This window comes from Ceratotherium simum, chromosome 37 (genome assembly GCF_057802395.1).
Source record: "Ceratotherium simum simum isolate JZ-2026a chromosome 37, ASM5780239v1, whole genome shotgun sequence".
Lineage (NCBI taxonomy): Eukaryota > Metazoa > Chordata > Mammalia > Perissodactyla > Rhinocerotidae > Ceratotherium > Ceratotherium simum.
In genome coordinates, this window is record NC_141936.1 from 20,329,661 (window position 1) to 20,342,998 (window position 13,338).

A 13,338-nucleotide genomic window follows, 5' to 3' on the forward strand; every position below is an offset into this window, starting at 1 on the left:
GAACAGACTGAAGGTTTTATTCCTGCCAAGACCAGTAAGAAACAGGGAGTGTGGACTTGGCCTGGAGGCAGCAGCAGGCAGGACGGAGTGAGAGCCCCAAGTGGGAGGGGGCCCACCGGGGGAAATAGGGCACCAGAAGGCCGCCCAACCCCCTCCAAGCCTTCTCCTCTGATGCCTCTGCTCTTGGCCCAGGGAGAGGTCAGGTCTCGCATTTAAGGGGAGATTCCTTACGGATGTCAGATATGCTGGTTAACGTCATTTGTTCCCTCATACACTCATTAAGTCATTGGCTAAACATTTGCTGGGGGCTTCCTAGGCAGGGGCTCAGGCTCGGCCTTCAGAATAGAAGTGAGGAGGAGCCCAGGCCCTGCCCTCCAGGTATGGCAGGGGTCTCAGGGCAGACCAACCTTTTGGCACAGGGTGATGTCTGCTGTGAAAGTGTGGGCAGCCCTCAAGGCCACTTCACTCCATTTTGCAATTGATGGTGGGGGGCATACCAAAAAGGCTTCCTGGAGGAAGCTACAATTAAGCTAGACCTGCAGCCTCAGGAGAAGAGAAAGAGAGGCTGTGAAGAGCCTTCCAGACAGAGGGCCTGGCATGAACATTGGTAAGAGAAAAGGGCACAGCGTGGCTGGAGCGTTGATCGGGGGGAGGGAAGGGCCTGGGATGCGGCTGGGGAGGCAGGCCGGGGCCAATGCATGCGGGGCCTCGGAATCCTTCTCCTTCTAGGAGTGTGGACTTCTTCCTGAGGGCATCGATGGGATGGGGGGCAAAGACATGGTCTACTTTCAAGACCTGTCACTCTGGTCTGGGGCGCGGGGTGTGGAGAGAGGAATGGGTCAGCGGCTTGAGGCAGGGGGACAGGTGTGGAGGCTGCTGCAGTCCCCAGATGGGGTACCACGCTAGAAAAGGCAAGGGGGTCGGGATTATTTGGAGGGAGACTGGGTGAGGGCCACAAAGGAAACAGAGGTATTGAAACTACCCAGATGACCCTAAAGGAGCGAGATCTCCAGTTTTGCCACTGATCCGTATCCCCAGATAAAACGACCTGTAACAAGTCAACAATACAAGGGTGATGGGAGAAAAGTAAGAGATGGCTAGCTCCCCCTCCAAGCCCACTCGGAGGGGATGACGAGGGATCAGCATGTGCTCTGCTCTCAGCCTCATACAACGTACAGACACACGGATACGGCTATAGGGTTACTTTGTTTCCCTCGCATTTTTTTTCTTACAGTTATGGCATGAAACTATACATATTACTTCCTGCTCAGCATTATATCAATAACATTTTCATTCCGCATTATACCAATAACATTCCCTTGAGATCAATGCAGATCAATCCGTACAGATTTCAATCATTCTTTTTAATAGTTGCATAATATTCTCTAATATGAATGGACCTTAAGTTATTAAACCACTCCTTTACTGGATGACGTTAGTGGTTCCCAGTGCTTTGTTTTGTTTTGTTTTTTGCCACTACAAACAAAGCTGTAATAACATCCATGGATGTGTGTGTGTGCGCGCGCACACATGCATGCATTTATTCTCGCAGGTTCCCCAAAATGGAATTCTTGAGTCAAAGGGCATATACATTTTTTATTCTAATAGTTGCTCCCAAAGTTCCTACAACAAAAGGTGGCAGCAGCTCCTTCTCTCCCTTCCCATGGGAAGGGGGTCTCTTCTCTCTAAACTCACCGGCTTTGAGTGTAACCATTTTTCGCGTTTCCCACGTGAACATAACGTAAGATTGATTCGAGGGGATTTCGACTCGCATTTCTCCAACTCATCGAGCCTTCTCAGATGTCTTGGCCATTTTCTTTTCCCCTTCTGGCTGCTCCCTGTTCATATCTGCTGCCCAGTTTGAGGCCAGTTCTGTGCCATCTCTCTGAGAGTGAGGGGGTCTCCTTTTCAGATTGTGACCCTGGGAGCCCTCTGTCACTTGTGTTGTCAGCTATTTAGAGTGCAGTGTCTACTTTACTACAACATGAGGAATTTCAGCGGCATTAATTCTCCGCCCAGCCTTGCTTTAGATTCCAGAGTGCCAGCCCTCCTGGAGCATCTGTTCTCTGCCCTGTGCCCAAGCTGGGCGGACACCCTCCCTCTCCGGGCCCCTGGCTGGTGCTGTGGGCGTTCCTAGACACCTCAAATGGCTATTCCTAAGAGCTTTGTCACAGAAACCCCTCCAGGGTTAGTGGCCAGCTCAAAGTGACCCACATATACAAGCGACCCCCTCGACCCTTGGCACCCACAATCAGAGGCCCAGTCTCCACTTCCCATTTAGTCACCACAGCCCTGCTTCTGTTCCCAGGTTTTGAGGCCATTATGGAATGAGAATCCACAACAGCCACATTTGCTCAGCCATGGATGGGAGAGCTTGCCAAATGGGGGCATGAAGTGGGGGGGGAGCGTGGAGGAGCCCTCCATCCGTCCCATCCAGGGCTCAAAACTCCCACCTCTCTGTTCTGACTGAGAGACTCCTCCCTCCTCTTCCAGGGCCTTCCTCTTCCCGAGTGACCAGCAGATCGACCTGGAGCTGTGGGCAGAGCAAGCAGAGTTTGACGCCACCGAGCTGCATCAAATGCGCGTGCTGGACAATTGCATATTCTCCATCAGCCCCAAGGCCGGGAGCTTGAGTCCCGGGCAGGAGCGGATGGTGGAGTTCAAATACAGGTGCTCCCCCACCACCCACCCTGCACTTCCGGTCCTGGAGACCCCCTTTCCCCTGGCTCCTGGACGAGCCTGGCCTTGCACTGTGTGACTCTAGGAGTCCCTGAGTGGCCACCACCCCGGGAGGACCCCACCTTCCCACCTGCAAGGGAGGTTTAATTCCCCTCCTGCTCCATCCCAACTCAGGGGTCTCCACACGCTCCCAAAGGCTAGCCAGCTCAAAGCCACAAGCGTGCCATGACCATTTGTTCTCCCACCTGTACCACAGCTCCATAGCTCATCTCGGACTTGTCTCCTCTCTTCCAGCCACGTGTTCATCGGCACTGATCGCCTCCCGGTGCTCTTCAAGGTGTCCCATGGCCGGGAGATCCTGGTGAGGCCCCAGCACCCTGGTCCTGTCCTGGGCAACCAAGAAAGGAGCAGGACACCGAGGCCCCAGGGAGCTGGGGTCCAGATCTCTCTGCTGGGTGCTTCTGTTCCTCCCGGGAAGGATGCTACTCATGGGCTTTCTATTTCCAGCTGAATTTCGTAGGTGTGACAGTGAAGCCGGAGCAGAAGTATGTGCACTTCACCTCCACTAGCCACCAGTTCATCCCGGTCCCCATCGGCGACCCACTGCCCCCGAGGCAGGTCAGTGGTCTACACTGTCCCGGTCACCAAGAGGCCTAAGCATGGATCTCCATGTATCTGCATCAGCCCTTGATGGGGTGACAAAGACCCCACCCTTCAGAAGTCCTCACTCTAAGAGGTGGGGCTGCAGATTGAACCCTGAGATTGGGCAACTGGGAGAGACCAAAGGCAAGTGGCTTCATCTTCCTGGTGCCTGGTACTAGGGCCTTTGCATTCTCATGCAAAAGAGGGGGGTTCTTTCCTCTAGCACAGGGTTCTTCAAACTTCTTTGACCATGAACCACACTAATATATTTGGGATAATAACCCAGTGCATACATACACATACGACCAAAACAAAAGTATCACAAATCAATACGTACACTACTGCATGCGAAGTACTCTGTTGTTTTCTTTTTTATTTTATTCTTTTCCACTTTTAAAATGCTAGACATGACCCACTAAATTGGTTGCTCACTAATAGGTCTCAGCCACAGTTTGAAAATCCCTGCTGCAAAATCACACACTGGAATGTGAAAAACTGGAACATGAATCCTCGCGAAGCTATAGAATTTTCTTAATTAATTGGAAGGAATCCGGTTCCTTTGCTGTGAAAATGTGCATTGGAAATCTCCAAGAGGGGGACATAGTGTTTTTCCAAACACTTCACAGCTCTGAAATTTTTAACCATTTAGAAGCCCTTGTGTTTCTGGGCAGGGGCCTCTAGCCATTCAGCCTAGAAGCAGAGGAACGGGCCTCCTGGACCTGAGAGGGGGTCTCCTAGCCCCGAGCTCTGTTCACTTCCCTACACCACCCTACGCCACCCTACACCACCCTACACCTACTCTGCCTGCTTTGCAGAATGCCGTGGGGCTAAGCAGAGGCTGCAGAGGCCCAGACCCTTGAAAAAGGAAAGCAAAGACTCATGTGCTCCCAGAGAGCTTTCCAGAGAGACCAGACCACTTCCCTGTGGCCCTGAACATAGACAATGGAAAATGCCCCCAGATCCAGAGCCAGGAGACCCCATTGTACCTCCAACCAGACTCCACAACTGTGGCCAAGCTTCCTCCTTCATTCATGAGATGGTGACAGATGGTGGTCTGGACCTGCAAGAGGGCAGTGGAAACAGAGAGAAGTGAACAGATTTAATTTACATTCTGGAGGCAGAATCATTGAGACTTGCTGGGGATTGGATCTGGGGAGTAAGAGAAAAGGAGGGATTAAGGATGTGTGGATTCCCAGTTGGAGCTCCTGGGAATATGCAGTGCCATTTGCTGACAGGAGATAAACTAGGGGGAGGAATAGACGTTAGAGTGAAAAGTTTGATTTTGGCCAAATTTAAGATGCCTATGAGACAACCAAGAGGGGTTGTCAAGTGGATGTAGGATAACAAGTCTGAGCTCAGGGCGTGGTCCAAGCTAGAGAAATAAGTCAGCATATTCAGTGCTGAGAAAGATGTGGGGGCCAGGCCTAAACCCAGATGAAGTCTTTATTCCTTCTGGCTTCCATTTTCTCATCAAATGTAGGATTGGACCAGAAGATCTCGGGTTTCTTCCAGGATGTTCTGTGATTCCCAAACTTTGGAGTTAGTCTTGGGAACCTCAGACCTTCCTTTTGCTCCCTTATCTGCCTTTGAGCAGGACTGCCTCTAATGGGAGATGTGGAAAGCGGCAGCCTCACAGGTGATTAGAACAAGAGCCTAGAAAGCGATGAAGGGTCTGGATGGTGCGTGCATGGACATTTCCCTAAATTCCAACACTAGGGACACGAGCATTAGTGTCCCCTTATACTTTGACAAAGGTAAGTTGAGAGCAAATAAAATAAGGGTACAGATTGTCCCGAAGTGTCACAGTCTGAAAATACAGTTACATCCTCCTTGGGTGATCAAGCCATAGGGGAAATCAGAGGTATTTAGGGGAGCTCTGAGACTGTAAGGTGACATCGTAGAGACCAACCTGTCCTCCCACAGTGGACTCAGAATCCCAGGCTCTCTGCATTGGAGCCCTGCACTGGTGTGGAGATTTCCCTATTTCTGCCCTCTGCAGATTTATGAGCTGTATAACGGTGGTTCGGTGCCTGTGACATATGAGATCCAGACCAACGTCCTGTTGCATGTTCAGGAAAAAAATTTCAATCACCCCATCTTCTGCTGCCTCAACCCCCAAGGGGAGATCCCGCCAGGCACAACTGCTCAGGTCTTGTGGATCTTCTCACCCATTGAGGCCAAGACCTACTCAGTGAGCAGCAGCCTGGGCTAATATGAGGTGGGGGTGTTGGAGTTGGCCTTCTCAGCAGGCCTTGCTCTGACCAGTTCCTTCCCCCACCCTCCTGTCTTCCCAGGTGGATGTGCCCATACACATCCTGGGATGGAACTCAGCTGTCATCCACTTCCAGGGAGTGGGCTATGACCCCCACGTCATGGGGGATACAGCCCCATTCCACAACATCTCCTCGTGGGACAACAGCTCCATACACTCTAGGCTGATGGTTCCTGGACAGGTGGGAGGAAGGGAGCTGGGAAGGCCTGAGGCCTAGGAGGAGGCTGAGGCCCAGGGAAGCCAGTCCAGAGGGATGGGGAGGCTGGGAAGGAAAGGAGATGGAGTTGAGAAGGGAGGGATGCAGAGGGGAAGCCTGAACCAGCCCTCCTCCAGAGTTAGGAGGCAGCACCAGCTCCATGAGAGGGTTACCCTGCCACCTAGCACACACAGGTGTTTCTTCTCAAGCGACTCCACCTGCTGCAGGGTCCGCCACCCACCCTCCTCTCTGGGCGTAGGGGTGAGGGTATTGGAATGGGTAGAAAGAAGCTCTCCATTCTAGGGCTCTGAGGGATTATCTTCATACAGAACAGTCCTCTCTTGGACCTAGATAGATTGTGCTGAAAGATATTTAGGGTCAATAACACTTAGTTCACACACTCCTCACTTTGGAAGGTCTGATGCATTTATCTATCCCCCCACCCATCCATCCATCTCCCCATTGACCCACATGCCCATTTACTCATCTATGTATCTATCCATCCATCCACCCACTTCTCCACCCATCCATCCACCCGCTTCTCCATCTATCCTTCCAAGCTCCTATCCAGTCACTATCCACCCATACATTCGCCTGTCCACTCTTCCGCTCCTACCCTCGTTGGACTCCTACTGCAGGATGAGCACTGTGGAGGTCCTGGGCACACAGAGAAGAGCCAGACAAAGTCTCAGCCCTGGAGGCACTAAGGGTCTGGACAGAGAGAAAGTGCCCCTTCTGTGTGGCCTCAGTCTTTCCAGACACCTACAACACAGCTCCCGTTCTGGGCCCAGTGAAGATGCCAACAGCTGACCACCCGTTAATTTACACCATCCTTCAGGGACTCAAATTATGTTGGCTTTAGTTCTGTCTTCTCTAAGTGAATTTTGATTTCTCAGTCCTTCCAAGCCTATTTTAGTGGTCAAAATCACAGGCTTTAGAGTGAGACTGGGTTTAACCCAGCCAGGCCTGAGAGATCTTTGGGAAAATTATTTATGCTCTCTGAACCTTAGCAGCACATCTGTAAAATAGGGATGATAATAGGACGTATGTCACAGGGCCGTCGGGAGGCTCAAGTGCATGTAAATTGCCTACCATGGTGCCTGGCCTGTTGAAAGCACTCAGTAACTGGTAGTGGTTGCTATGGTTATTATTTCTTCACCTCGCAAAGTTGCTGTTGTGTTGTCTCCAACAACAGAATGTCTTCCTGTCTCAGTCTCATATCTCCCTGGGGAACATTCCTGTGCAGAGCAAGTGCAGCCGCCTGCTGTTCCTCAACAACATCTCCAAGAATGAGACAATTGCCTTCGTCTGGCAGCTGAGGCCTCTAGACTTTGGGGAGGTGAGAGTCCCTTCTGTCCACAGAATCAGAACTTCCAGCAGGGCTCCAGACCCACCCCATGCCACCCCATCCCATTGTGTCCCATCTCATCCCACCCCATCCCACCCGATCCCATCCCGTGTCATTGTGTCCCATGTCACTCCATCCCAACCCACCCCACCCCATCTCATCCTATCCCCTCAGACTCCATCCCATCCCACCGTGTCCCATCTCACGCCATCCCACCCCACCCCATCTCACCCCATCCCACCCCGCTCCATCCCATCCCATCCCATTGTATCCCATCCCACTCCATCCCATCCCATCCCATTGTGTCCCATCTCACCCCATCCCATCCCATCCCATTCCATCTCATCCCATCCCATTGTGTCCCATCTCACCCCATCCCACCCCACCCCATCTCATCCCATCCCATCCCACTCCATCCCACCCCATCTCACCCATCCCACCTCAGCCCATCCCACCCCATGCCATCCCACCCCACCCCATACCACCCCATGCCATCCCATCCCATCTTGTCCCATCCCATTCCTGTGAAGCTCCACAGGCTCCTTCCCCAAATCAACAGGTGTCCGTGAGTCCTGTGAGAGGGAAGGTGGCTCCTGAAGAGTCAATCCCATTTGTGGTGACCCTAAAGGCCTCAGTGCATGCCAGCTTCTACAGCCTGGACCTGGTATGCAAGGTAGGATCAGCCCCAGAGAGAAGCTGGGATGGAGCACAGCTCCCAGTCCTGGGTGGTAGGATAGGCTATGAGATTCCCAGACCCCCAGAGAGAGGCAAGGGCCACTCCCTGGAAAAGTGAGGGGCCCACAGCACAGGCCCAGGACAAGGCCTGGCTACAGGCCCTCCCGTCATTCATCTCTCTCCTTGTCCTGGCCACAGGTGTACCAGCAGGAACTCCTGAAGCAGTACCATAAGGAGCTGCAGGAGTGGAAGGATGAGAAGGTGCGGCAGGAAATGGAGTTCACCATCACAGATAGGAAAGTGAAGGTGAGGAGGGCAGAGGGGGCCTTGAACACCACAGATCTTTCTGATTGGCCTTACTAGAAGGGACAGAGGTGGTGATCCGAGGTGGTTCTACATGCAAAACTGGCCAGCCTGTTTTAAGAGACTAGATTTCTTTCATTACACTGAGCATAGCATCTCCCCAGGAGACTCTGGATACAAAGGTGGCTGACCATGCCCTGCTTCATGTAGCCAGTATTTAAAGAGTGCCTACGACGTGCTGGGCACTGGGGACTCCGGAGAAACAAGGCAGAGCTCACCTTCTGATGGAAGACAGTGTGGCATAGCGGTTTCCAGTGCAGCTCTGGACACAAGTTCTCTGGCTTTGACGATTTCTAGCTCTGTGATCTTGGTCAAGTTATCTAACCTCTCGGTTCCCCAACTGTAAAATGGGGGTAATATGACACCTGGGCTTGGCTTCAAGATAATCCAGAGCGGGGGTATGGCTCAGACAAGGTTTGCTGAGTTGCTAATTGTTGAAGCCGGATGGCGAGTTATGGAGGATTCTTTGTAGCCTTCTCTCCACTTTTGTATACATTTGAAATTTTCCATATTAAGAAGGTTAAAAATAAAAGTTTTAAAAATATTTTTAAATGCGAGTAACATATGATCTGCTTCATAGAGTTATTGTGAGGATTAAGTGAGTTAATATGGGTAAAGTGTCTACAGCAGTGCCTCGCGCCCAGTAAGCATTCATTGAACATGGGCTATTAGTATTGGTGAGGGGGAGACCAATAATAGACATGAGACAAAACATCTGTCTTGGCCCCCCCCCCAGTATCATAGCCTCTGCATGTTGATATTCTTGCACCCCGATCACCTCTGCATCCACCACACTGAAGCCCCAAGGAGACACCTCTCTGCTCTCCTCCGAGGCTCTGGCTCAACTGTGAATACAAACCATGCCTTGAGCAGATAGGAGAAGGGGTTTGCAAATTAAGTCTTAATAAGGAATGCTGTTTCCTTGTCACACCAAACCACAAAGCTCCGGGGCACAAGCTCCCGGGAATTAGGGCAGCCTGTACATGTTGATGGCATCTCCTTCTCTTTCCTTCAGTTGGGTAACCACATTTTCCTTGTCTGCAGGCAGTAGTTCCCTAAGGAAGGTTCTGGAAGAGGGTGTGACTGGGCATTGGGCAGGACCAAGAGGGCAGCAGGTCCTGGCATTGGCTTCAGGCCATCTGTGGGCCAGCAGGAAGGGCAGAAAGAGGGGAGTCCCTCTAGGCCTCTTGCATCCTAAGCAGCATTCTCTTTGCTTCCACAGAGAAGAGTGTATTGTACAGCCTGTGAACCTGTGAGGAAGTACAAGGTGAGGTCATAAGCCCCAGGCCTGTCTCCTGGGGATAACTTGAGAGGGTCCTTGCTTGCTCCCAGAGATAACTCCAACCCCAGGGAAGGCCTCCTAGAAGGGAGTGACAAAGCTGCCAATGGGTGGGGTTACACCCGTATGTAGCCCAAAAGGAAGTGGTTGGGGGACTAGGGACCCATCAGTGATGAGAATGTGGTCCCCAAACCCCTGTCATCCCTGCCTCCCCCTTCCCAAAGACGCTGCCCCCCATCAAGAACCAGCAGCCTCTCAACCGGCCTGCCAACTGGAACCTTAAGATCCCAAAGGAGGAGACATCCTGGCCATGTCCCCAGCTGCCCTCACCAGGCATGCTCCGCTTGGGCCTCACTGCCCGCGCCCATGCCACTGACTACTTCCTGGCCAACTTCTTCTCCGACTTTCCCCGCCACTTCTTGCACCGGTGAACTCCCAGGGAGGGAGGGATCTCCTTCCTCTGCTCTCTGCCCCCTCTCCCACTCCAGAACAGGGGTGCCCAGACCCAACCCTTGCTGAGGGCTTAGAACAGGTGCAGTGGTGGTGGGATGAATGGGGCCCAGGATGCCCCATTACTACTTAGGCCCTTATGAGGATGGGGGCAAAGAGTCAGAGCCCCCTAGGGAACCCACCTAGGGCTCCCCATACCCACCTTCCTTCCCTTTCCAACTTGGAGCCTCTTCAGGTCCTGCACCGACTCTGAGGGTTGGGCTTGAGTCCCCAAATGCAGTAGTGCTACGTTTGGGTTAAGGCTGGGGCTGCCCCAGACTCATCTATGTCTTCATGACTGCATGGCCCCCACCATTGCTTGTGCCCCCAACCCCAGCAGGGTGGCTTCCACAGGCCACTTAGAATGTCATGGCCTGCCCCAGGGAGCTGCCAAAGAGGAAGCACCCCAGAGAGGAGTCGGAAACTTCTGAGGAAGAATCCCTTGACAGTCGGGCCCTTGTCTCCAAGCAGGAGAAGCAGCTCCTGGTTGACTGTCTCACTAGTATCATCAGGTGACCACCCACCCCCTGGACCCTCACCGCCACCCCCCATATCTTCAGCTCATTCAGTCAACTCTGGGTCCACCCACAGCCCCTGAAGTCCCAGCCCTTCCTTTCCTGAAAAATAGAACTTGCTCACAAGATCCTGCCACTGGTGACCCCAGGCCCTCCAGGATGGTGCAGCTCTAATGGAGCTGGCTGGAGGGATCCTCAGGGCTGGGTCTGGGGTTCTGCCTGTTCATGGCGGGAAGATGAGGTCTGGAGCCAGGTCACTGTCTCCCCAGGGCTCCTGCCCCTCATCTGTGTAACTCTCACATCCTGGATCAACCTCCACCATAAAAAGTTCACCTCTAAGACTCCATGGGGCCCAGCGATGCCTGTCTCTAAAGAAGGGTTGGGAGGGGCAACTGACCGATGGCTCCAATCCATCCCCTACCTAGCACCTGTTTGTGGACACAGTAGGCAAGAACCGCCCCTTAGGGAACCCCAGAGCCAGAGCCCCACAGGAAGCTGCCAGGCTTCTCATCAAGGACCTTCTCCTCCCTGCCACCCAGGGGCCTGCTGGAAGACAAGATCTTCCATGAGGCTGTGGACCAAAACCTGGTGGAGCAGATACCTTACTTCTGCCAGTTCTGGAGTGAGCAGTCGGCCAGGTTCATGGCTCAGAACAGCAGCCTGCACCTAGTGCCAGTCCTGTCTCCATCCTCCAAGAGCTGGGAGGACAGCAAAAGCAAGGAGCAGGAGGAGGACAAACTGAGGCTGGGGAAGAAGGAAGCCGGGGAAGAAGAGGAGAAGGGCGAAGAGGAAGAGGAGGAGCTGGAAGAGGAAGAGGAGGAAGAGGAGGAGATGGAAGAGGAGGAGGAGACGGGCAAGGAGGAGCTCGAGGAGGAGGAGCTGGAGGAGAAGGAAGCAGAGCTGCTGGCCTGGGTGGGGACTGAGCCCATGCTGCAGCCCACATCCCAGGAGTCCCTGAAATGGCGGTGGCAGCAGCAGCTGAAGGTCATACTGAAGGAGGAGCAGGAGCAGGACGAGAAGGAGGCCACCAGCCGGTGAGCAGCCAGCCCCGGGGGAGGGTGTGGAGGGGGGTGTGTGCAGAAGGATCCCAGGAGGCGATGGTGTGCTGGGGCCAGCCTCTACCTGTGTGCCGGTCTCTTCCCAACTCAGCGCTCATCCACATCACATTGGTAGCTTCAGGTCCCCCTGGGCGGATTTACAGAATGGCCATCTGAGCTTTAATTTTTTTCTCCAAGACCCTGCTATTAACATTTACTAGCACACCACTTTCAGGAGGGTGGTTATAGTCTTCAAAGTCCCTTAAAGGGGTTTCTAGAGTCAGGAGAGAAGTACCGCCTCTCCTTGTACCTCCTTCCCCTGGGGCTGTTCTGTGGCCACTTTCTGTCTCTGTTGGGATTCCTTAGGCCCCACTCAGTTCCTTCTGCACCCACTCATCACTCGATGCCTTTCCCCAAACCTGGCCCTGGGATAGGGGCTACCATTGCCTGGGTTGGAATCCCACCACTTGTACCAGCAGTGTGACGTTTGGCAACTGGGTCTCTAAGCCACAGTTTGAGCGTCTATAAAATTGGAACAAGGATGCCTCATAGTGTTGGGAGGGCGCGGAGTTAAATGAGAATCCACGCAGAGCACGCGGTGCAGGGTAGAGCACAGAGGAGGCCAGCGGAGAACACGAGCGCGCTTGGTGGCGGCGCTGACACCCGCGCCCCCGCCCCCCACAGGCTCCCGGCTTTCACCAACCTGCAGGAGGCGCTGCTGGAGAACATGATCCAGAACATCCTGGTGGAGGCGAGCCGCGGGGAGGTGGTGCTCACCTCGCGGCCGCGCGTCATCGCCCTGCCGCCACTCAGCGTTCCCAGGTGGGGGCGCCCGGGCCAGCGGCCACGCGGAGGGCGCGGGAGGGGCGCGAGGGGCAGCGGGGGCGGGCAGGCTCGGCCCGAAGACTCGCCCTCCCCCCCACCTGGGGCTTTCTGTCTTCCAGGATTCCGACTCCCGACCCGCTGCCGGTGGCGCCCCTGGGGCCGCAGCAAGCGGAGGTGCCCCACCCGGTGGCGCCGCCCCCTACTGACTCTTTGCAGACGCCAGCGCCGACTTGCCCTAGGTTCCGCCCGGCCCCCTCTCCACCACCCCGCCAGTAAAGCATCTAGCCTTTTTGCTATATCTGCCTTGACTTTATTTCCCCGACGCGGGAGGAACTCGCGCGCGCGCTCTGAGTGGGACAGATGGTGGGAGCGACCGAAGTAGACTGCAGCGACTCACTGGAGACTTAGGGGCTGGGAGGTTGCGCCTCCCCGCTCCACACCGCAGCTGGGCGGGAGTTCGCCGCCGCTCGCTGCCGGGCGCTGGATCTGGTCTGCCCAGCGGAGGGCGCTGCGAGCGGCCCTGGCTGGCCTTTGCCCCAGCGTAGACTGGTGGACAGGAACTGAGCGCCCGGCCTGGTCAGCGCGGCAGGTGGCCACCCCTCCCCTTTTTCCGGCGCGCCGCGGCCCCTCCACCACCAGCCTTTTCTCAGCGTCTGCTGAGCTCCTGGAACTCTGCTAAGAGGTTGGGAAGGAAGGGAAGCCGAGGCACGTCGCAGAGGGCAAAGAACTAGACTCGGGTAGAGGTCACTGTTAGACAGCGGGCTACAGACCCTACTAAAGCGACTTCCATCGTGAATCTGAATCCCCAGACCAGGGGATGTCCCGCCTTCCCTAGGATACTCACCTCCCCGCTCCCCCTAACCTCCGCCAGCAGCCTCTGTCCTCTGCTCCTCGGCTCCTCCCCCTCAGAGGCAGGTGGGTGGAAAAATGACATCTGGTGTTGTTCCAGAGGCGGCCAGGTCCCCTCCACCCTCCCTCCACCCCCGCTGCCAAGGCCTGCGAGGAGCTCCGGCCCCAG

General features: G+C 54.6%; 1 protein-coding gene and 1 long non-coding RNA gene across 2 annotated transcripts in view; one reads left to right on the forward strand and one right to left on the reverse strand.

Moving 5' to 3' along the window:
- The window catches only part of CFAP65 (cilia and flagella associated protein 65), a 32,196-nt gene extending 19,580 nt beyond the window's left edge, over nt 1-12,616 (forward strand). Inside the window, exons 19-32 of the mRNA XM_087424808.1 lie at nt 2,494-2,670; nt 2,974-3,040; nt 3,187-3,297; nt 5,321-5,512; nt 5,616-5,774; nt 6,985-7,128; nt 7,697-7,810; nt 8,011-8,118; nt 9,398-9,442; nt 9,679-9,881; nt 10,327-10,455; nt 10,998-11,492; nt 12,180-12,317; nt 12,440-12,616. Coding sequence (XP_087280934.1) covers nt 2,494-2,670; nt 2,974-3,040; nt 3,187-3,297; nt 5,321-5,512; nt 5,616-5,774; nt 6,985-7,128; nt 7,697-7,810; nt 8,011-8,118; nt 9,398-9,442; nt 9,679-9,881; nt 10,327-10,455; nt 10,998-11,492; nt 12,180-12,317; nt 12,440-12,596 — 2,239 coding nt within the window. The 3' untranslated portion in view covers nt 12,597-12,616. The remainder of the gene's footprint in view (nt 1-2,493; nt 2,671-2,973; nt 3,041-3,186; nt 3,298-5,320; nt 5,513-5,615; nt 5,775-6,984; nt 7,129-7,696; nt 7,811-8,010; nt 8,119-9,397; nt 9,443-9,678; nt 9,882-10,326; nt 10,456-10,997; nt 11,493-12,179; nt 12,318-12,439) is intronic.
- On the reverse strand, nt 1,268-3,056 carry LOC147912315 (uncharacterized). Its single transcript, XR_015550075.1, has 3 exons — nt 2,925-3,056; nt 2,454-2,533; nt 1,268-1,885 (listed from the first exon to the last, which is right to left on the reverse strand). It is a non-coding gene; the product is annotated as an uncharacterized LOC147912315 (long non-coding RNA).
- Nucleotides 12,617-13,338: the final 722 nt, after the last annotated feature.